The 23,962-nt window shown below is 37.0% G+C and overlaps 1 protein-coding gene across 1 annotated transcript in view; it reads right to left on the bottom strand.

Moving 5' to 3' along the window:
* Positions 1–23,962, bottom strand: part of COL19A1 (collagen type XIX alpha 1 chain) — a 306,466-nt gene that overhangs the window by 260,375 nt on the left and 22,129 nt on the right. The window contains exons 4-6 of the mRNA XM_003789676.1: positions 8,532–8,655; positions 6,503–6,778; positions 2,977–3,057 (exon numbers count right to left, since the gene is read on the bottom strand). Coding sequence (XP_003789724.1) covers positions 2,977–3,057; positions 6,503–6,778; positions 8,532–8,655 — 481 coding nt within the window. The remainder of the gene's footprint in view (positions 1–2,976; positions 3,058–6,502; positions 6,779–8,531; positions 8,656–23,962) is intronic.

Genomic DNA, 23,962 nt, shown 5'->3' with positions numbered 1-23,962 from the left:
CTCCTTTGTAAGGTATATTCCTAAGTATTTCATTTTCTTTGGGACTATGGGAATTGTATCCTTAATTAACCTCTCCTCTTGGCTATTGTTGGCATATACAAAGGCGAGTGACTTGTGGACATTGATTTTATATCCTGCAACATTACTGTATTTTTTGATGACTTCCAAGAGTCTCGTGGTTGAATCTTTGGGGTTCTCCAGGTATAAGATCATATCATCAGCAAAAAGGGAGAGTTTAACCTCATTTGCTCCCATTTGGATGCCCTTTATTTCCTTGTCTTGTCTAATTGTATTGGCTAAAACGTCAGCACAACATTGAATAGTAATGGTGACAGAGGACAACCTTGTCTGGTTCCACTTCTCAGAGGAAAAGCTTTCAGTTTGACTCTGTTCAGTAAAACATTTCCCCCTTTTCTTCACAAAGGGTGTCCCTAATGTCACCATACATAGGGAAAATGGGAAATTGTAGCTAAATGTACCTTTCTTTACTAAATATCCATTACAGCATTTTACAAAGCGGCGCCAACAGCTGTAGAGAATGTTTTGTATCTGTTCTCTGTGTCTGTAGTCATGAAACCTCACTGCCTCGGACACCGAAAATCTAACTTAAAAGAAATGAAGAAGCATGTCTATAGATGACCTTAAATACTAATAAAGTTCACCTTTGAAATGGTTCTTAAAATACTAAGACTAAAAACGTGATTTGAAACTCCAAGAAAAAATTAGTTATTTAAACAATATTAAAATTGCCTGAGTTCAAAACATTTGGGGGAAAAAAAGTACAGTTGATATTGGAGGCACAGAAGATACTTTTAAATGGCTTTTATATAATTATTAATCTTCCAAACTGTATATTCCCATGTATAAAATGTACCAGGTTTCTGTTTTCTGTTATTCATTACATGGGTGGTGATGACCCCTTTAGAAAATTATCAGCAGAAAAAACATATAATATTTTGTTATTTTTTTCATAGACAGGGATGAGTTTGACCTTAATTTCTACTCTTTAAAACTAACAATAACTATTTAAAAATGTGATTTATAATGTGTGAGATTGTGTCACTGCCTTGAATTACCAAGACAACTCCATGCAAAACTTCACCTCTACTTCTTCAACAGTTTTCTTATAATTCAAACTGGCAATGTCTATTACACATACAACAACAGAGGGCAATGTTTACTGGCCAAGAAATAATATTTAGATATATCAAAACACCACTGTTGTTACTTTCAATCAGAGAAGATTATTGCTTAAGAGCTCTTCCATAAAAAAACGATAATTAAAAAAAAAACTTCTAGAGAGTTAACATCTTCAAGATTTAAATGTGTAGCTCCAGGAAGTCTAGGTATTTCCAGTCTTTATATTGGCATTTAAATCGTCTTGCTAGGTATTTATAGAAAAATATTTGGCTGGATTTCATTTTACTTGGAAGGAGAGCCATAAACTGGATTGGGGATATGCTTTGCAAAGTCAAGTTACATAAGCAAAGCAGACACTATTTGAAAGACTTAACTAGCTTTGAGTCACTGTCATGTTCTTATTCTACTATGCAAACTGACCTACAGAAGGTAAAAATATTTTTAAATTACAAATTATTTATATAATTTTCGATGCCAAACATAGAACTTCTGGAAGTCTAAGATTTAAAAAAAGCACTTTGTCTTTCACTTTGCATATGTTCTTTCTGTAAGTTTTTTAGAAATAGTCCCTTTCCAAGATCTCTCTGACCCATCTATCACTTTTAGTAGTTGATAAGCTAACAAATCAAACAATTCTCCAGCTTCTCAAAACAAATCACCAGGAATAAATAAAAAAAAAAAGAAAAGCATAAAAGTAAAGCTTCCTTCACTGAGTCAAAATTGTTCTTAAAAAGAAACCAAATGTAATTATACATAATAACTAATAAGCACAGATGACCATTATAATGAGATCTATAAAAAGAATTGATTATTTCTCTTGGAAGAAAATATTGGTATAAGAAAGTAATGGTTACAAATGGAAGGTCTATTTTAAGCTCTACCAAAAAAAAAAAAAAATTATCTGGGCATTGTGGTGAGCGCCTGTAGTCTCAGCTACTCGGGAGGCTGAAGCAAGAGGATTAGGCTCAAGCCCAGGAGTTTGAGGTTGCTGTGAGCTATAAGGCCATGATATTTCCCCCAGGGTAACAGAGTAAGACCCGGTCTCAAAAAAAATTTTTTTTTAATTTAAAAGTAATAATTGTACAATTAGGCTGAGAATATTCAGAACAAGAAGCTAAGGAGCTGATTTCTATTTTGTTGCCAGCAGAGAGTCACTTCAGGCCTCAGAGCAGAGGGCAGGAAATGTGCCTTATTCCTGTTCCTTAGCTCTGTTCTTTATAGTCCTATATACAATGTAACCCAATTACAGAGCTGAGAAAATAAGTGTTTGTTGGAAGAGAGTGAAGAAATACACAAACCAGAAAATTATTCTGGTTATGTTGCAAAGAAAAGGCCAGGAGATGGAGAAGCCGGTTGACATGGTAGTGCAAGAGACCAGGGAAGAGATAAATGTGGGCTTTGAAGCCAAAGTATAACTGAGTCACAGGGAAAAGGAAGAGAAGGCCGAAATATGTATCATAAAAGTAAATAAGCCAAGACGAGGGACAGGCTATAAAAGGGAAATGAGTGAGAATAAAACAGGATCGTAGGTAAACCTAACTGGAAAATGATGTCTGTACTCTCAGAAATAGTTTAGGGAGAAAGGCTTAAATTCTTTTCTAATTATACTGAGTTCCAAGTGAGGACATATTTTTTCCCAAAGTTCAAGGTGAAATGCTGGGATTTAGATGGTGAAAGAAACTGGGGGGGAGACTAAGAATGCATTCTTACTCCAAATAAATGACTTAGACCTGAAAGATGATACTCAGTGCTACCCTACTTCTGGACTCCACAGACCATGCAGCTAAAAGATAATTGGCCTTCTTTATTCTTCCCAAGCCAAGAAAATTAACTTACCTTAGTCTCCGATAACTCACAGCATGTTTCTTGAGCTACGAAATTTGCATTACAGTAGATTTTAAGTTCGTGAAGTTCAATCTATTAAAAAATAAGTAATAAGAAACATCATCAGTTTTTTGAGTATCCCACTTAGGCAGCTAAAAACTATGGTAATTTAACTGGGAAAAAAAAAAAAGAAGCTAATACAAATAAATTACTGGTAGATATTCTCATGTTTTCATCTAATTTTTGATTCACTGTTTTATGGACCCCTTGAGAAACAGACAAAGAGTCAGATAGACAGATCTATAGATACTTTCAGCAGGTAATGAAAATTGCAAACCTTAGGTAATTGTTTCAAACAGCAAAAAATGAGTATTTACTTAAGGAAAGGCATTGTTTACATGACAATAAAGTATGCCCACAAAATGAGGAAATTTAAAGTAAAAAATTACAGAGAAAAGGTCAAGTTAAGGGTATGAGTACATGATGGGAAGGCTTTACCTGTAGTTCCCGACCTATCTGAGGCACTAAAGTAGATGAACATTTCCCAATAAGGGAAGAGAAAGATGTTTATTGTCTCTATATTTCACAAATTCTGTCTAAAACCTATTGATTTTATATCATATCGGTATAATCCTGGGCAAGACTCATTTTTTTTTTTTGGTAGGAAAGACTCAATTTTTATTCAAAATACTTGATTCTATTTGCTTAGCAGATTCATTTTTTTTTTTGGCATTGAAATTAAAAGTAGTTTCAGGAAAGTATAATAGTTATGCCTTTAAATGTGAGATCAAACCACCACCTTAAAAAAATAAATTGTACTATTGGTAAAATAGCAATATGATAAATGAACAAATAGCCTATTTGAATTCCTTAATCACTGAATGTTATATTACATAATACTTTATATAATAGATACTGATTGGAGCTTTGAAATTAGTCTGTAGTTACAAATTTAAAAACTTAATTAAAAATTGTAGGATAATTTGACATATAGATCAGCAACAATCTTGCTCCTCTCCCTCTCTTTTTTCCTCCCATACTTCTCTCTCTCTTTCTTTCTCTGTTTGTCTCCCTCTCATATCTCTCTCTCTCTCTCCCTCCCTCTCCCAAAGCAACAGAGCTATTAATGCATTACTTTGAGGTCAGTAAGTACTTCCTATAAAAGACTCACTGTAATGTTGGAACAATTAATCCTATGACAATAGAAAGCAGACATAGTAATCAGTTGTGGAGCAAAAGAGGAGAAAAATGCTACAACTTTTATTTTATACCGAGATAAATAAAGTCTACTTAGGTCAGAGAAAGCTTTAAGAACTTTAGATACCTTGTAGATTCATGAGCCACCAACCATCTGCTGACTATACAAAACTCAGAGTAAATGAAATTTAATCATTCTTTTTTTTTTTTTTAACTTTTTGCAAGGTTATGGAGTTAACTTTTATTTGTAAAGTTTAAATAGACTATTTTACAGAGTCCAGTGAAATACCGGCAGTAACATTCCAATTACGTAGAATGAAGAATGGGAAATCCAATGATTAATATTGTTCTTAACTAAAACTAATTTATCATCATCATTGTTATCAAAATAGCCAACATATATTGAAATCCTATTATAGACTAGCTAGTGTGCTTAATTATTTTGCTTAACTAAAGATATGTCATCAGTTTTCAAAGAATTAGATACTAATTGAGTCCTCATGATATTGAAACTATAATCGACCTAAAATATCTGTGGTTTCTTTACTCATTAGTTAAATTCTGGAATCAATCCTGACAATAGTAATTTAAAAGGAGAATGTTAAGCGTTATGTACTTGCCCTTGTCAAAATAAAGATTTTTTTTAAATCCTTTACATCAGTTTTATCACTTTCTCACAAAAGCATACAAGTCATCCTATGTAAAATTAAACTCAACCATTAGAACATGTTTTGCAATAACATACAGCCCACATAAAACAACTTAATACTACAACAGAGCTTATGAATCACAGAGTTTATATACAGGTGATGAAAAATTAGTCCCTGAAGATGACTTCCTATCTACCTCCTCCTGCCACTTTCTCCTTGTGCCTTTGGAAAGACCCTACTGAAGGGTCTGTCCAGTATTAGTGTTGATATGATTAATAATGTTCTTATTATTTAGCAGCCACTGTGACTGACATGGATTTTAATCCTTAGATCAGCCTTGGAGGTTTCTGTGAGCAGGAGCAGCAGTTTTGTGTTATTTCTTTCCACCGTCTTACGCCAGGGTTGAATGCCATGTCTAATCCTAGAGAGAGCAATGAATTAAAGAGAAGTGGCCACATATTAGGCACGACTGCATATATTTTATACAGTCACAACCAGCAAATATCTACCGCCTCTATTTTATAATTGAGGAGAGCAAGGCCCTGACAAGTTATAGCTAACAAGGTTTAAGTGAACGGATCATGACAATTAAGTAGCCCAGCCAGGATTTAAACCACATTAGTAAAACTCCCAAGCCAGCTCACTGTCCATGACGCCATGAAGTCCTGACTGTAGGGGTGGCTGTTGCTCTGAGCTACTTTCCTGGTCATCCCTGAGCCCTGAATGTGCTGTTCTCTCTGATTTTTTCACTCATCATCTCTAAGAGAAAATAATCAAAAATTATATTACATATAAACACGCATCTCTCCTTCCTAAAAGGACCTCAGAAATAATAAGTCAGTCAAATACGTATTCGCTCAAAGTTATGCTTTTGCAGTAAAATTGATCTGTTAGGTGCTGTGTGTTAACAACATCAGCATTTCCTATTGGTGATCCGCGTTCAGATTATTTTCAGGGGTCTTCCTGTAACTCCACCCACAGGAAGACACACACCTATCAACTATCGATGTATCTCGCCTGTTTCAGATCATAAGACTTGTTATCTAGAGGAGTATATAACACATCCCTATCATTTTATCTTCAAATGTGACTTTTTAAAAATCTTTTTATCTGAAAGTGTTTCACTTTTTTCATTCAAATGACCCACTGATACTTTCAGTGACTATTTCCATCCAATAGAACCCTGGAAAACCATTATAAACTTATGAAAAGCAGTCTGCAATGCAAAGAAACTGCTATTGTGGGCATGAAGAAATAGCCTATTGTTCTTGAATGAAAACCTCAAATAATCTGGAACTATTTCATTTAAAGTTCATCTTTTGCCATTCCTTTCTATCCAAAACATATGAGCTTAGACCAAGCTTGTGTTTCGTATTTTCGATTTTTAGTAAACTTTACTTTTAATAATGTTGTTTTTTTAAGGCATGACCTACTTCTTTTAAACTCATCATCTGGAGAAAAGGGATGAAAAAAGAAAGAAAATAATATACTTGAAAATACAGTTACTTGAAAATATAGTTGGACCTCAATAGCTATTCATCACATATCCGATGGTAAATTGAATTAATAAAATTAATGAGGAAGGAATCTACACAGTAATGAACAAAGATGTTTTTAATGAGACATTAAAAGTTAAGACATTCAGTTAGGACTGTTACTGGTTCTTTCTGACGACCGACATCACAACTTACGTCGACGGGCTTGCCATCTGAAGCTCGGGTAGCAATAACTGTCCGTCCACGAATATCCGCCGTGTCTTTCTCCTCCGTCTGCCGGTTTGCAATTAAGGTACAATCCACATAGAGTGAAATGGCCCGGGATTGTACACGGATGCCAAGTTTATGCCACTGACGATCAAACAGAGGACGGAGTTCTCGATTTTTAAAGACGTAGCTCAACACGTCTCCCTCAGCAGCTTGAATCATAAATTCCACCACCTTCCTTCCGCCATCAACCACTACAGAGACCTGAACAGTGCAAATTATCTTTAAATGTCTTAGAAATAAATGTTTAACATTATTAAAGCACACAAAGAGAAGCTCAAGATGAATGTTATTATAACAAGTAAAACATTTCAGATGACATCTATGCCCACCAGGTTTGTTAATATAAAAAAAAAAAAACAGCAAATACCCAGGAATAAAAATGGATATTCTGGTAAATGTAATATAGTTCTTCTTAAGAAAACATCTAAAAATGTGTGTGTGTATACATATATAATTTTATGTAATTATATGTAATTATTTAATATAATTTTAAATTACATAAAGTATATAATCTGAAATAATTTATACATAAGGATGTGTATCAATTGTTCTTCTGTATAAGTAATTCAAGAATTTAAGGTTCCTAAAGAAAAGAATTCAAGGTTGCTAATTTAAGAAGAATAAGAATATGATCATTTCTGAGATCAACTTCTTTAATCCTTGATAATTTTCATAGTACAGAGAAAATGCATTTTATAGAGGAACGCTCCTTTAGTTCAATCTGTCTTGGCATCATAAAATTGTGACTGTACTACAGATAAAAAGTCCAGTGAGAATTGAAAACTTTTAAGTGGATATGTACAGAAGTAAACATGATTTTGAGGTTTATATCCCCACCCTGGAGTGCCTGCACCCTCTCTTTCTAGCCCAAAAGCCATCTCTTCCACAAGTGTTCCTAGATTCCTGCTGTCCTCACCCCTCCTTTCTAGGCTCCCATAGATCCATCCAACACCAGACTTACCTTTCTTTACCACCATACTTATCCTATTGTATTTTAATTATGCTGCATGAAGTTGTTCTCCTAAATGTCATCCCCTTAAACTTAAGGCTCCTGTTTAAATCTCTTATCCTTGTCTCTACCTGGCATAGAGTATGTGCTCTATAAATGTTTTATGATGGAATAAATCAAGTCTCAGTTCCTCCTTTCTTCCTTTTTTCTTGAGACAGAGTCTCACTCACTCCATCACCCTGGATAGAGTGCCCTGACATCATGGTAGCTCACAGCAGCCTCAAACTTTTGGGCTCAAGTGATCCTCTTCCTCAGCCTCCTGAGTAGCTGGGACTACAGGTGCCACCACTACGCTCTGCTAGTTTGTTTTTTTCTATTTTTAGTAGAGGTGGGGTCTTGCTCTTGCTTGGGCTGGTCTCCAACGCCTGAGCTCAGGTGATCTGCCCTATCTCGGCCTCCCAGAGGGCTAGGATTACAGACGTGAGCCACTGCGCCCAACTTATCTCAACTCTTAATTCACCCCAGATTGTCAGATTGTACAGTGAACTCCTTTAATATCATAGGTAATAGAAGATGAAGTTATTAGTGAGGTGGAATTAGTGAATAAAGCTAGTGAGGAAAAGGCAGTTTAACATCTTCAGAAAATATACATCTATTATAGAAAAAAAAATTAGGATGGCACCTATGGCTCAAAGAGTAGGGCACCGGCCCCATATACCAGAGGTGGCAGGTTCAAGCCTGGCCCTGCCCAAAAACTGTAACAAAGAAAAAAAAAAAAACTAAAAGAGAAACCGCAATTAAACCTGTCTCACCCACCAGCCTCTCGTACTAAAGGCAAGACCGTCCTAGCTCGGAGGGAATACTTGCACGACTTTGTTGATGATTCCTTTAAAAGACAGAATATCCAGATGCTAGATGTGTTTCCAAATTTGTGCACACCACTCAAAGATTCCCCTGGCCTAATCACACAAGGGAAAACGAATAAGCACAACCATCAGGACCTACCTGTGGCATATTCTGCTGGCTTAACACCTGCCACAGAAACCACCGTTCCTTTTTAGTGTTTCTGCGTACACGAAACATGGCTGCCACAGAGTACTCCTCGGGAAGGCCTCTGGGAAACACCTTACTGTGGGAGGAGCACAAAGAGTGATTGTCAGTCAACCGAAGATGGCGAGGAAAGATAGACAGGTAAGACGTTCCATGCTACACCTAGTCTCAGACACAATTTTTCTCAATGCACTTATACTTTATTATTCCTTTTTATAAAGCAGCCATGCCTATTTATTACCTATGTGATTTTTTTTTTTTTTAAAGACAGAGTCTCACTATGTCACCCTGGGTAGTGTGCCCTGGTGTCACAGCTCACAGTGACCTCCAATCTTGGGCTTCAGCGATTCTCTTGCCTCAGCCTCCCAAGTAGCTGGGACTACAAGCGCCTGCCACAATACCTGGCTATTTTTTGGTTGGTTGTAGTTATCATTGTTGTTTGGCAGGCCCGGACTGGGTTCGAACCCTCCAGCTCTGGTGTATGTGGCTGGCACTATAGCCACTAAGCTATAGGCACCGAGCCTACCTATGTGATTTTTATTCTTCATTCTCTTCCTTAAATAAAAAATTTTCCAGTATGATGTTGGTAAAGCTTGAGTTGTATAAAAATGAGTGGATAGCCTATAGTACTATGCACATGTAATATTGCAACATTCTCTTATATAACAAGATAATCCAAGAGAGAAAAATCTCAGAATTCATTGCACTCTGACGAAATAGTAGACGTGTAACAAAGAAATAAATAGTTCCCCTTGATTTCGTTAATCAAGGTACAGAGAGTTTCAAAAGAACATTGATAGGAAGTAAATGTTTATTTTCTAAGGAAATTTTATCTTAAACGCTTGCAAATGAGCTCCTACTACCAATTTAAGACCGATACTAAATACCACAAAAGGATTTTTAGCATTTTTATGTTACATATAGGACGTATAATAATAGCTTTGCTCCCATGCTGCTGTTTCCTCTCCCTTGTTTTGTGCTATTTTTTGACATTCAAATTGCATCTTTATGTTTTATATGCTTATCAATGAAGATTTATAATTATTGCTTTATGTATATATGTATTTATAAAAGTACATTTGAAATCTAGTAAGAGAATAAATGAGTTACAAAAATATATTTATTCTACCTTTCATATTTACTTACGTCATTAACTTCTCTGGCACTTTTTATGTAACTGTTTGGATTTCAGTTACTGTCTAGTTTTTCTCATTCAGCCTACAGGTCTTTTCATATTTCTTGTAGAGCAGATATGCTCATCTCAAATTCTCTGTTTCTATGTATCCTTAATTTCATCTTTATTTCATTTTTTTGTCTTTATTTTTGAAGAGTAGTTTTGCTGCTTAGAGAATTCTTGATGGTAGCCTTTATGGCTGAGAACGTTCACTACATCATCCCACTGCCTTGTGGTCTCTAGGGTTTTGAATGAGAAATCAGCTTGATCATATTTGAGATCCTCATGTACAAGGCCAATCATTTCTATCTTGCTGCTGTCAGAATTCTCTTTCTGGCTTTGGCAGTTTGATTTGATGTGACTAAGCATGCATCTCTTTGAGTTTGTTAAGCTTCTTGAATATATAAACCAATGATTTTCATCAAATTTGAGGAATTTTTACTCATTATTTCTTCCAGTATTCTTTCTTCCCCCCTTTTTTTCTCTTCTCCTTCTGGAATTCCTATTATGCATATGTTGGTATCCTTGAGGGTGTCACACAGGTCTTGAGGCTCTGTTCATGTTTCTTCAGTATTTTTCTTGTTCTTCAGACTGAATCATCTCAATTGACTTATCTTCAAGTTCTCTGATTCTTCCTTCTCCTACCCCAAATCTGCTCTTGTGCCCCTCTTGTAAATTTTTCATTTCTATTTTGTACTTTTTCACTCCAAAAATTTCATTTGCTTCTTATTAATAATTTCTATCTACTTATTTCATATTCTTTATTCAGCGAGGTTTATACTTTCCTTTAGCTCATTTAAGTATCATCTAGTGTACATAGTCTTTGTCAAGTTAAGTCCGATGTCTAGGTATTCTCAGGAGCAGTTTCTGTTGACTATGCATATATTGTTTCTTTGAGTATCTTGTAACTTTGCCTCTTTGCATATATCGCCATCTTTTCATTGAAAAGTATACACATAAAATGATATAATATGGCAACTCGAGGCATCAGACTCTCCACCTGTGAAGGGTTTGCTGTTGTTGATGTTTGTTGTCAGTGTTGCTGCTATGCATTTGCTTAATTGCTTTCCTGAATAAATTCTGTAAAGTGTTTATTCTTTGTCACGTGTGAGCACTAGAGTTTCCACTCAGTTAGCTTAGGAGGCAACCCATGATTGAACACATAATCATCCTATCTGCTGCTAAATAGCTGTGTGTGCACGTCTGAGAGTATCTTAAATGTTCAGGCAAGCAGTTTACAGCTCTCCTTGGCCTTCATGTTCAATAAGACTAGCAGGCTTTGTCTTTTTCTCCTCAACATGTTGGTAGACTTAAAACCAGTAGCTTTGGAATCACAGTGCAAGCGGCCAGCCTAGCAGTCACTGTGCACATAAATAGTTGTCTGTATTTACAAGAAAATGTTGGGGCTTTCTAGTGCCCTCTATGGGCAGCTCTTTTTAAGTGTTTTTGTTTGTTTATTTGTTTTGTCAGCTTTTCTTTTGCCTCAATTATAATTTATGCTTTTTTTTTTTTTGAGATAGGATCTTGTTCAGTTGCCCGGGGGTTGAGCACCGGGAGCTCACAGTACCCACAAACTCTTGGGCTCAAGCGATTCTCTTGCCTCAGCCTCCCAGGTACCAGGCACTACAGGTGCTGGCCACCATTCCCAGCTATTTTATAGAGATGGTCTCACTCTTGCTCGGGCTGATCTAGAACTCCTGAGCTCCAGCAATTCGCCCACCTTGGCCTCCCAAAGTGCTGGAATTACAGGTGTGAGCCACAGCACCCAGCATAATTTTTGCTTCAGTCAGCTAAAATGTTAAACAATTGCCACTGATTATTTTCTATTAATGCCCAAAGGAAAAGGTTCATACTGAGCAAGCTCTGGTTGTAGGGAGTTTCCAGGGAACTACTAGACAGGTACAACAATGACAATTCTCTAGAAGTGTGGCTTTTAAGAATTGCCTAACCCTTTCTCCCCTCTCCAGTGGCTGCGGGCTGGCAGCCGGCATTGTGAGTCGGAGGCTCCTGGTCGTTGAGCCTACCATCATGTTGGGGAGAAAGAGATAAAAACAGGACATGTGAAACTGCCACAAAGCCTGCTAATTTTACTGAAATTCAATGTTTTCCTGGAATAAACGCTCATAAGATTATTGCCGACCCTTGGTTAATTTAGAGTTTCAGAAATAATTGATTTTGATGATTTTTACCTGTGTTCTCATTGCTTTTAAAGAGGAGTAGATTTTCTGAAATCCTTCAGAAATATTAATAAATTGTTGTTTTAAGCCCCTGAGTTTTGTAGTGGTTTGTTACAAAGCGAAAATAATTACAACATTTTCCTCTTTATTTTGTCTTCAGATTATAGTTGTACAGTCACCTGTCACATCTCTCACTGAGAGTGAAAGCTCTTTACAGCAAGGAGAGCATTTAATGATCTTTTTATTCCCTGCAAAGCCCAGATGCAGTCCAACAGGGCACTCTATTTGTTGAAAGAATGAGTGATCCCACAAATCAAAGATATAGACATACTTAATTTTTTTTTTTTTTTTTGCAGAGCCTCAAGCTGTCCCCCTGGGTAGAGTGCCATGGCATTACAGCTCACAGCAACCTCCAACTCCTGGGCTCAAGTGAGTCTCCTGCCTCTGCCTCCCAAGTAGCTGGGACCACAGGCACCCGCCACAACGCCTGGCTATTTTTTTTTTTGGTTGCAGCCATCATTGTTGTTTGGCGGGTCCGCGCTGGGGATTCGAACCCGCCACCTTAGGTGTACATGGCTGGCGCCTCAGCCGGTTGAGCTATAGGCGCTGAGCCGACATACTTAATTTTGAGGTGATATTTTCACATTTATAAATAAAAATGAAACATGATTATTTTTTAAAATTTTATCACCTAACTATAAATATATACTATTTTATATCTCACGAATGTTTCTTCTGTAACAAGAAACAAGAAGAGTATTATTAACATTATTACATAATAATTATATTCTGAAAACATACCCTGAAATAAATTTGGTTATATTTAAAAAAATAAAATTTTTAGTCTCAATTTATAGTGTGTTAAAATCATTATAATTACTATATATTTTGCTTTCAAGACCAAAAATGATTTTGAGGGCCGAGATTGTGCTATTTGAAGCAAAATTTTTATATTTTAAGAATGGAATGTTTCACATTGTATTTACTCTTACAGACTATTCTTGTTTACATCACACAAGAACACTGGACATGACCCAGAATAATTTCTCTGGGTCTTGCCAGAGTTTCTATTATAAAAGAGGCCAGATTGGGTTACTGATCTGTTACCAGAGAGATATAATGACAGCTTGCTATGTCTAACATATCCATGCTTGAATATTTTTGAATGAAGTGTAATTTCCTATAAGAAATCCTATCCATCGCTTATTCACTGATACTCCCATTAAGAAAAAATCGTTGCCATTCATATATACAGGGTATACATAAAGTTCATCTGCAATTTACTATGTATATTAGGCTAGAAATTCTAAATGGACTATTTTATGCCTTCCCTCCATTTTATACATATGATATCGAGTTTAAATGTCAGAAATGAAAAATTCACTCACATAAATTAACATTAACTTACATTGAAAAAGCCCAGTCTAAGTGAAATTGAAGTGTAATTTAGTTTTTATTTTCCATCACATGCTTCTCTATACATTAATGAAGGTCACCTAAATATCAACAAGCAGAAGAGGGCACGAGTATATATACCAAATTAACAAAAGGTTCAATATTGAATCAACATTCAAAAAATACACCCAAGTTAAAGTGATAGAGTCAAGTTAAAATTGTTCTAAATTATCCAAAAATACCAAGAGAAATTTGCCACCTGTGGGGTCCCCTTTAATCCCTGAGAGCAAGTGTCAGTTCTACATATAATCAGATTTCTCTGAAGCCTTATAATTCACATGTCTTGGACGCCTTTGAACTTGTAATTAACTTCAATGTTGCGACAATCTAAAACATAGTTTTCATCTACTCCCTGATATTCTCTACGTACAGGAGCCCTCTGTTCAATCATAACGTGGAAGAAATGGTCTCAAACTGCAGGAGAAGGGACAGAGGATCAAATGTAGGACTCCCTAAAAATGACCAATTATAGCAGAAAACAGCATCTGTATCTGAGAGCCAATACCATTGAGGCTTTGATGCCAACACAAAATTAAATTCATAAAATCTTTACATTACAATGTGTCCCCCTTGTTGTTAGATTTAAGAGACATTTCTATTCCCTTCTTCACATTTTCTCTGCTTTCTCAGTTTTTGCAATGAACATGAATTTTGTTAATGATCAGTTTTTAAAAACCCATGCCCTTATTTCCATCTTGAAAAAAAAAATAACCCTAACCTCTAAAATAACCTATAAATTAATCCTATATTCTTTAAGGACAGAGATGAAACAGGGTTAAGACAGATTCCCTCTTCTCTCCCACTGAAAGACCATACGCCTCAATTTGTTAAGGGTGAGATAAGTTCTTCGAAATATTGATAAGAGGATGACAAAATACTTTTTCTATTATGGGAGATAAAAAATAAGTTGCAAAATCTATAACTCCTAACCCATAGCCCTTAGAAGGAATAAATCACAGGAGCATTGAAAAAAGATGGAAAAGAAACATCTAATGAAAATATACCTGCACTGATATTTTCTGCTTACATACTCAAAATGGAATATGTAACTACAAACTCCTAGTACATATACATAGGGACTTGGGTAAAAATTAACATTGGATTAGCCATAAAAGAATTCACTGTCTAGGACTTTGGGAATGGATTACATTTGTTCAAATTCCATATTAACTCATTCACATCTGATTAATAAAAACATCTTTTCCGCATCAAAATTTAAAACCACTAGGAAATAAAAATAAAATGAAGTCTAAAAGGTCGCTGCATTGCAGGAAGGATCTCGGCAGGAGACAGAGGAAGCAGTTAAGCACACCATCTACATCTAATTGTGATTAAACAGGATTATACATCCCTTGTCCTTGGTACATGTGATAGAAACTCAGAGTTGCCAACATCCTCCCTAACTATGAAGTACTTTCATTAACAAGCAAAAATACCTAATAGTTGCTTACTGGAGCTTTCTTCTTGTTTGGAAAAATGCTTGTGTTTATAAAACACAAGTTCTGTTAACATTAAAATGGTTCCCCAAATCAATCACACATTATCAATAAATTGTCTAATAATTAAATGTCCCTTTGGACAGCAAAGAAATCCCCAAGGATTCCTATGAAGCAAAGGAGTATTAACAGGGAAGGCAGAGAGGAGGCAGAATAAATCTAAAGCCGAAAGTGCTCCTGAGTTAGCCGGAAGAAGGGAAGGTGCCAGGGAGGCCCTGGGCAGCAAAATGTCACAATGAGAGTTTAGCAGGAGAGTTCCACAGAGGAGCTGCAACTGAGATGAACCTCGTTTGTTTCCCTCTTCTGTGCTCTGGACTCACAAACCTAGTGGGCATGTCCACTTAGAAATTAAAGGCCTCCTGGGTGGTGCCTGTGACTCAAAGGAGTAGGGCGCCAGCCCCGTATACCAGAGGTGGTGGGTTCAAACCCGACCCTGGCCAAAAACTGCAAAAAAAAAAAAAAAGAAAAAAAAAAAAGAAATCAAAGACCTCCTTAATTAAGCAACAGAAACTGAACCTTTTGTTTAGCTGCCCCAGCACAACCCTTACAAAGATTTCACATTTCAGTAAAAGACACGACCATTCACAGGTGTCCCAGCCAAATCCCTAAAAGTCAATCTTAATTCCCGCCTTTTCTTTATTACCCCATACCCCATCTAACCTCCTGGCCAGATCCTGATTCTGTACACTTCTTTCCATCTCCACTATCCCTACCCCAGTCCAAGGTGCCCCCATCTCTCCCCGGGACAGTTAGAGTGTCCTGTTGACCTCCTCTTTCCTTCCCCTGACAGTCTGGCCTGAACACAGCAGCTAAAATACCTTTTAACATCAGACCAAGTCCCTTCCTTACTTATAATCTTCCAAAAGTGTTCCATGGTTCCTAGAATAAAACACATCTCCCTGACCATGACTCATGAGGCCTGATGTGATCTGACCCCTGCCTTCCTCTGACAGGTCGTCTCCTATTCCAGTCTCAGCATGGCTCCCAGGCTTCAATCACAATGACTTGAATTCTGCTCTTTGCACACCCCAGACCGGTTGAGACCTCCGCCTTTATCCTTCCTGTTCCCTCTCCTGGGACCGCCTTTTCCAGATGTCTTCATTTAGAGATCTTCTCCTCATCGTCAGGTCTCGGCTCAAATGTCACTTCCTCTGTAAGTTCTAAAGTTGTCCTCACCCCAGTCACTATCTAACATGTTACTTTGTTCTACATTCTTCATGAGCTTGTGACTACATGACTTTAAGAACTTACTGGTTCATGTATTTATTGCCTGCTTCTAACCACTAGAAAATAATTTCCCTACAAATAGGGGTCCTCCCAGACTTGTGGCTACAAATCAAATATCTAGACTAGTACCTGGCATATACGAAGCACTAATAAAAGTCTGCTCTATTCTTGGGAAACCCATAATGGTGCCTATGACTAGTCCCAGTAGGTGCGGAACACGGGTATTCAGCATAAAATCTACGTTAGCTTGCATAATGCCTTAAAGTTGAAGCCTCCTGAGACCATGTTACATCACATTCATCAGGAAACTTACAGGAGGAAAAAATCAAGTCCTGAGTGACTCTTAAGCAGGTTAATCACAACCTTTGACATACAGAAGAAAAAGGCCAGTAACAAACACATCAGTTTCTTACTTTGATAAAAGAAACTTCAAATCTCTATAAACTGTAGCAAAATACAATAAAGGCCCCCCAAAGATTTCACCAACAGTGTTCTTCAGACAGCTTTCAATCCTCGAAAATATTTACAGTCACAAGAAACCACAGATAATAGTTTCCTGCAGCTGTGTGCTCCTAAAGCTGAAAAGAACTTTGACAGTAATTTAGGTCAACATCTCGCTTCGTAAGTGAGAAATTAAAGCCACAGAAGTTAAATAACTAGCCCTCCATCGCTCTGCCAGAGGTCAGGATGGAACTTGAACTCATGTCTTAATTCCAACATTAGTTTTTTTTCCTAGTATATCAAGTATCCTTGATATAAGTTGCTGCATCCTCTTGGTTAGGAATAAAATTCCTCTCATCGTTACTGAATTGACTTACAAGTAATGTTTGGGGATCATGAGGAGGGAGAAAAAACTCTATGTTTCTAAGTGCTGAGGAAGAATGTAAATAAATATAAAGCACTAATGTCAAGAAGTAAATAATTAAAATGTTTGCAATCATACTACAATATTAACAACAACAATGAATCACATTTGGGGCCCCGAAGTATTTGTTATGACATTTGCATATCACAGGTGACTAGTGGCCCTAAAAGGTACACATTCTTACTGGTTTCTCACTAATTGGACAGCCAACAACTAATTATTACAGTTCCTTCCCCTACTGACATTTTGAGCACAGATCAGGAAGTATCACAAAACATCTAAAACAGGGATTGCTATCTACTGGATATTAACAAAGATATCCCTGCTAAAGAAAATGAAAATCAATCAGAAATATTTTGCTCTATTCCTTCGAGATCATTTCCTAGAGAAATTAGCAGTTTTCACCAAGAATTCCTTTACAGATGAGTGCGTTTTTCAGGAAGGAGTGAAAGTTGTGAGAACAGTGGATGTACTAATAATTAGGTAATGTGAAGGGATGGAGTGCTTTGGGAAGAACACCGGTTGAATGGCAAACTAACCAAAAAGTCAATTCCTTCAATGTGGAAATGGTCAGGGGACTATCGCAAAATATAACAGAAAGAAAGGGAACCGTTTACACTGATGCTCTATCATTGTTTCCTGGCATACAAGTCAGTGTCAACTTTCATTCTATTGATTCCCCAAGTTGTAAAATCAGCGCCTAATATTGCTATACACAAAAAGCAGCTGGTCTCTCAGGGACAGAGGTGTCAACTGAAAAAAGGATGGCCATTCCTGGCTGTCCAATTAGTGAGAAACCAGTAAGAATTGGCTTCTGAGGATAAACTGCTTTTCATACTCCTTTCCACAGCATGGCACAGTAAGGGAAAAATCAGAAAATTAACAAAAAATCTTTCTTTCACAATACATGCAAATATTTACTGATAGTTGCTTTATGGGACGATTAAAGTAGAAGGTAGATGACATTTATTCTCCATGAGTAAAAAAGGAAAATAAAGACAGGCTGGGCATGGTGACTTATGCCTGTAATCCCAACACTCTGGGAGGCCAAGGCAGGTGGATGGCTGAGCTCACAAGTTCGAGACCAGCCTAAACAAAGATTGAGACCTCATCTCTACTAAAAATAGAAAAACTGAGGCAAGAGGATTGCTTGAGCCCACGAGTTGGAGGTTGCTGTGAGCTATGATGCCATGGCACTCTACCCAGGTGACAGCTTGAGACTCTGTCTCCAAAAAGGAAGGAAGGATGGAAGGAAGGACGGAAGGAAGGAAGGAAGGAAAGAAAAGAAAGAAAGAGAAAGATAATAATGAAACTCATAAATTTGTTAACTTCTTAGTACATTAAATAATTAGGAATTATATAGCAATTTCAATTTGATGTATTTAATCAATGTCCTAAAAGAACCATTGTATATAACGTGGCCAGTCATATTGCTGTCTCAAATACAGGAAAAATAAAGCCTAAAAACAAACTACAGAATAAGAGTGGATTAGGGAGAAAACTTATGATTATATTTCTTTTCTTCAACTACATAACATGGAATTTGAGACGAGAAGTGAAAACATAGAAAGAACAAAGATTAACAAACCTTCACAACATCAATACTCACAAACTGAAAAACAAGATGACATAATTATTCCACAGAAATTTCATCTTATAAATGATGTTCCAAAAAACTGAGTGTAACGTTTATTCAGACAGCAAAGTGTTTACAAAGTTTAATGACCGATAACAACGGTTCCAGAGGTAATTCTTCAAAACCCCCTGGCATACGCTTTGAAGCAAAGTGCTGTTTTGATAGAGCTAGAGTGTTTTACAAATCATATTTAACAAGATCGAGCTTCATTTATTTATTTTTGTGCTTTTAAAATGAAACGGCTAGATGGAAAAAAAAATCTATTTTTAAATGTCAAGAACTGGCTTCCAGATTCATTCTTCCATTCTGAATAAGTGTAAGGCAGGGTTTATGAAGAACTTCCGTATTTACAAGTATCAATGGGGCCTCTGACTCGCTGAATTTCTTCCAGGAAGAGAAATATGATACAAGTTACATTTCCTGGGAGTGAAGTGAGAGATGTTTGGAGTTTATAGTAAGTCATTTCTTTCCCAGCTGACATCCACCGTCACCTGTCACATTACAAGTAATTTGGCAGGCCTGGGACAGTTTGTCTGAAATGCCTTCCCCCTCGGCTGGGTGACGATGGGAGAGTTCCAGAGCCACAGAGACTCTCAGCCTTTTTGTGTTTGCTGAGAGGAGTCTGACAAAGCTTGGACGACTCTTAATAATCTCTCGCCTGTTCTGATGAGCGCTTGCTCAGTACAGCATAGTAACGATTTTCCACTGGAAATAAGCCCTCCCAGAAAACAAAACTCAAGGATGTACGAGGCAATATGCTTTCCGGAAGTGAGAACCCTTTAAAGGTTAGCTTTTTCAGGTATCTCCCAGCCTAGAAAGATTAAAAAAAAAAAATCCTAGAGAAAACCCAGCCCTGTCCATCCACAAGAGGTCCTCTGAATTCTAAAATGTCCTGCCTGGCTCTGGGAACTCAGCTTCTGCTTCAGGATCAATCTGGAAGGTCCCACAACTCATGGAAAGCTGTGATCTTCCCAATGGTGCATACTCAGCTGTTTTTTCTAGAATGTGATGCCATTGCTCCCATACTTTCGCTTTTTTATAGAAAAGAGTTCACACCCTCCAGGCCAGCCGATAAAGTCTTTCAGACCAGCCCAGGCCTTCAGGCTTCCCCACCTGCAGACACTTCCGCCCTGTGTTCACTAACCACACGGGTTTCTAACTGTTCCTCAGATAGCCTGACCTTTGAAATCACCATGATACTCCTTCTCACCATCATAACACTCACTGGTTCCCTGGCTTGCCTGGCTAATTCATACTTCAAGCTTTAACTTTTTACTTCCTCTGTGAAGCTTTTCCTGGTTTCATCTGTTCTCTCAGACTTCATCAGAAAAATTGCCACGCTCTTGCATAATAGCTAATTATGGGCTTATCTGTCTCTTCCAGACAGAAATAACTCGATGGATGATCTTTATTCAACCTTAAAATCTCTGGGTCTGGCACGTAATAAGTATTCATTATCGTTTGGAGATTGAATGAAATACTTTGTTAGAATTTCTTCTTTCACTAGTATGAAAGCTGAACTTAGAAATAATAGTGACAATGTTCCATAAAACATTTTTTTTCTATATAGCCTTCTTAAGCAACGGGAAATCAGAGAGGCAACATGATGATAATAGAAAGAACTGCCTCAGACGTGTATCTACGAGCCTCTGAGCCCCACAGAAGAGGGTGAACCAGGAGTTATAGAAATGCATTTATTAAACACCCTGTGAGGCTCTGTGCCCAAGAAGCACTGCCTCAGGGCCTGGGGGACAGTTAGATTAAGGGTCATTAGACCCCTACTACCATCCCCCAGAACACATACCCACACCTCACTTGGTCATAAGCCTCAGGGAACCTCTACTGCCTGAGATCTGAGGCTGGATAAACATGAGTGGAGGTCGGCTGGGTCTCACAGGATAGCATGCTGGTGGAAGGGACTCCCACCAAGGGCGAGGTGACATGCATTGACAAGGAAATTAGAAAATAAGACAAAAATCATACTTTTTTTGAATAAGAACACATGTGCATCATTCTTGGGGTTCCCAGGAATAACAAGAGTACCCTTTAAGAGGGAACTGAGGTTCTACAGTCGTGCAGGTAGAGACTAGGAACCATAATAATGTAGGTACTAATGATACCATGATATTGTTTGAATCCACGTACTAATACTGAGACCTGAGAACATTTAGAGTATACAAGCTGAACAAGCTCAGAATTATGTCCAAATCATAGGAAAACTATTACTGGGCCACCAAAAAAAAAAAAAAAAGAAGGAAATTTGAGTGAAGACCAGTGAAGGCTGAATGTAGATAATAGGAAGTATACTAAGCTTTCCAGGACATATAAAATTCCACTAGGCAGAATGGGTGGATAGAGTATAACAGAGAGAGAGAGAAATGAGTTCCCAAAGGCGTTTTAGTGCAACATATGGTCATGGACATTGGAGACAGGACTGTGGTCACCAGCAACTTTGAAGGAGGAATTTCTATGGTGTTCAACAAGTCCTAATTAGATTTAAATGGGTTAAGGTACATGTGAAGAAGTAAAAATGGCCAGCAACAATATTCCTTTAAGAAAAGGGACTGCCTAGAATAGAGGAGGATTAGTACATATTTGTGGCTAAGAGGCCAAGATACTGTGGAGAAGGGTGTTGAGGACCCAAGAGCAAGGGGGATCACAGGTGGATCAAGGCTTTTAGAGGAGGCTGGCTGGAAGGGGATTAAGAGCACAAGTGAAGGGGTTAACCTTTGAAAGCAGGAGGGCTGCCACTAGGGAGGACAGCTGAAGCAGAGAAATTCTGAGGTAGAGAGAGGAAGTTGAGACTGTTCAAATAAGAATAGCTTGAGCAGAAAACATCTGGTCAACTCAATCTCATGTTCAACCAACCAGATGTTAATTCTGCACGGCACCACCACATGTGTCCATATGAATTAAATTTTTCACTGAATTTGTGATTGCTTCCAAATCACATACTTATAGCATGGCAAAAAAAAAAAAATTAATCTATTATTTAAATGTTTTACTCTTTCAGTTTAATGTTATACAAATTTTAACAGTTTACCAAAGGTAAACTTTTATTAAAAGTTTAAAATTTTACTAATCTGGAACAAATATATTATATTTTAGGAACTGTAAGCATTGACCTAAATAAGATAAAGAATAATGTGTACCAAACTTATATGAGTCACATAAAATACATAAGCATAGTTTCTTCTGCTACCATGTTTGTTTTCTAATTAGCTATTGTAGCTAAGTTGAAAGGAATGAAATAATAATAATAGATGGCACAATATTCTTCCTTCGTTGACATTAATTTCAAAGTTTATCACTAAAATCATAAGTATGCCCTACACTCTGATTGTGTTCTATTTTATGAAATACAGAGTCCAACCTACCAAAAAAAAATCTTTAGAATCGTTATGAAGTTTTTCTTAAATATCAGTATTACAAAACATCATATATTATTACTGCAGTCTATTCTCTAATTCACAAATTTAAAGTCTTGGTTATCTGTTTGTAGGTTTACCATTGTTATAAAAGCAATATGTTTGCAACTACCTAAGGTTAATAACTAATTCACTTTTATAGTACTTTTATGGGTCAAATAAGGTAAAAGATGACTAAAATGCATGCTTATGTGTCTATTTTCTTCTGTACACTCTTAAAATCTTCAGTGCAAAACCCACAATTTTGTATATAGAACCCCCAAATCCTGGCTAAAACTTAGCCCTTTGATTCACTGAATAAAAAGATAAGTGGAAAATAAAAAAGACTCAATATATAATCCTGCAGTAGAGAGAGATTAATCAGTGCCCAGTAGACTGGCCCAAGCAATTACAAAAATAGGATGCCTTAATTTTATTAATTTATGACAATGTTTGCATGATTATGACTCATAAATAGTACATTTCACTGGTACATTTAACTGGTACATCACTACTTTCAAAGTAAATGGCATATGCATATTAGGATAATTTACATGCAATTAGCCATAATAAAATAGAAACTAATTCTGAATGTGGAGGTGGAAGACCTGAGTTCTAGACCCAACTGTTCCATTTACTATTTTTGAAATTTTAGGAATATCACTTAGTTTCATTGAACCTCAGTTTTTTTTTTTTTTAATCTATAAAATGGTGACATGATACCTACACCACAGGGATCACTGTAGTAACAAATGGCATAAGAAAGCAAAAGCACTTTGTAAATCATTAATCGTTTCACAAGTATAGCAACTAAAGTAAACAGACAGCCTTCAGAATGGGAGAAGATAATTGTGTGCTATGAATGTAGGTCTGGCATGGTGGCTCATGTCCATAATCCTAGCACTGTGGGAGGCCAAGGCAGATGGTTTGCTTGAACTTGAGTTCAAGACCAGCCTGAGCAAGAGTGAGACCCTGTCTCCTACTAAAAATAAGAAGCCTAGCTGAGCATCCTGAAGCATTCCTGTAGTCCTAGGTTCATGGGAGGCTGAGGCAAGAGGATTGCTCAAACCCAAGAGTTTGATATATATATATATATATATATTTGCATGCTACAAATCTGACAAAAGGCTGATAATGAGATGCTACAGAAAACTCAAACTAATCAAGAGGGAAAGAGCAAACAATCCACCCTTTTTTATTCCAGGTTAATTTGAGGGTACAAAGAATTAGGTTATAATGTTTGCATTTGTTTGGTATAGTCCCTGTTGTAGTTGTGTCCCTCTCCCAGAACGTGCGCCATATACTCCCATATTGAGTAACTTAAGTAGAAGCACATCAATTGCCCTCCCTCTTCTCCTTTGCCTCCTTCATCCCATTCCCCATCTTGAATTGAATAGAGTGTTTCTCTTGTGTGGGTGTGTATTATTAGATCATCTACATAATAGTATTAAGTACCTTGGATACTTGCTTTTCCATTCTTGTGATACTTTACAAAGAAGAATGTGTTCCAACTCTGTTCAGGTTAATACAAAAGATGTAAGGTCTCCATCTTTTTATGGCTGAATAGTATTCCATGGTGTACATATACCACAGTTTATTAATCCATTCTTGGGCTGATGGGCATTTAGGTTGTTTCCACATCTTGGTGATTGTAAATTGAGCTGCGATAAACAATCTATGGCAAATGTCCTTATGCTAAAAGGACATTTTTCTTCTGAGTAGATGCCTAGTAATGGAATTGTGGGGTCAAACAGGAAATCTATTTTGAGTTCTTTGAGGATTCTCCATACTTCTTTCCAAATAGGCTGTATTAGTTTGTATTCCCACCCACAATCCCCTTTATAAATGGCAAGTGACTTGAACAGAACCTTCTCTGAAGAAGACAGATGAATGACCAACAAACACATTTTAAAAAATGCTCTTTGTCCCTCATCATCAAAACCACCATG

The sequence above is a fragment of the Otolemur garnettii genome, unplaced genomic scaffold, assembly GCF_000181295.1.
Source record: "Otolemur garnettii isolate 467f Iridium unplaced genomic scaffold, OtoGar3 scaffold00035, whole genome shotgun sequence".
Lineage (NCBI taxonomy): Eukaryota > Metazoa > Chordata > Mammalia > Primates > Galagidae > Otolemur > Otolemur garnettii.
The sequence above is the reverse complement of the archived record's forward strand: the minus strand, read 5'-3'. Positions and strand labels throughout refer to the sequence as shown.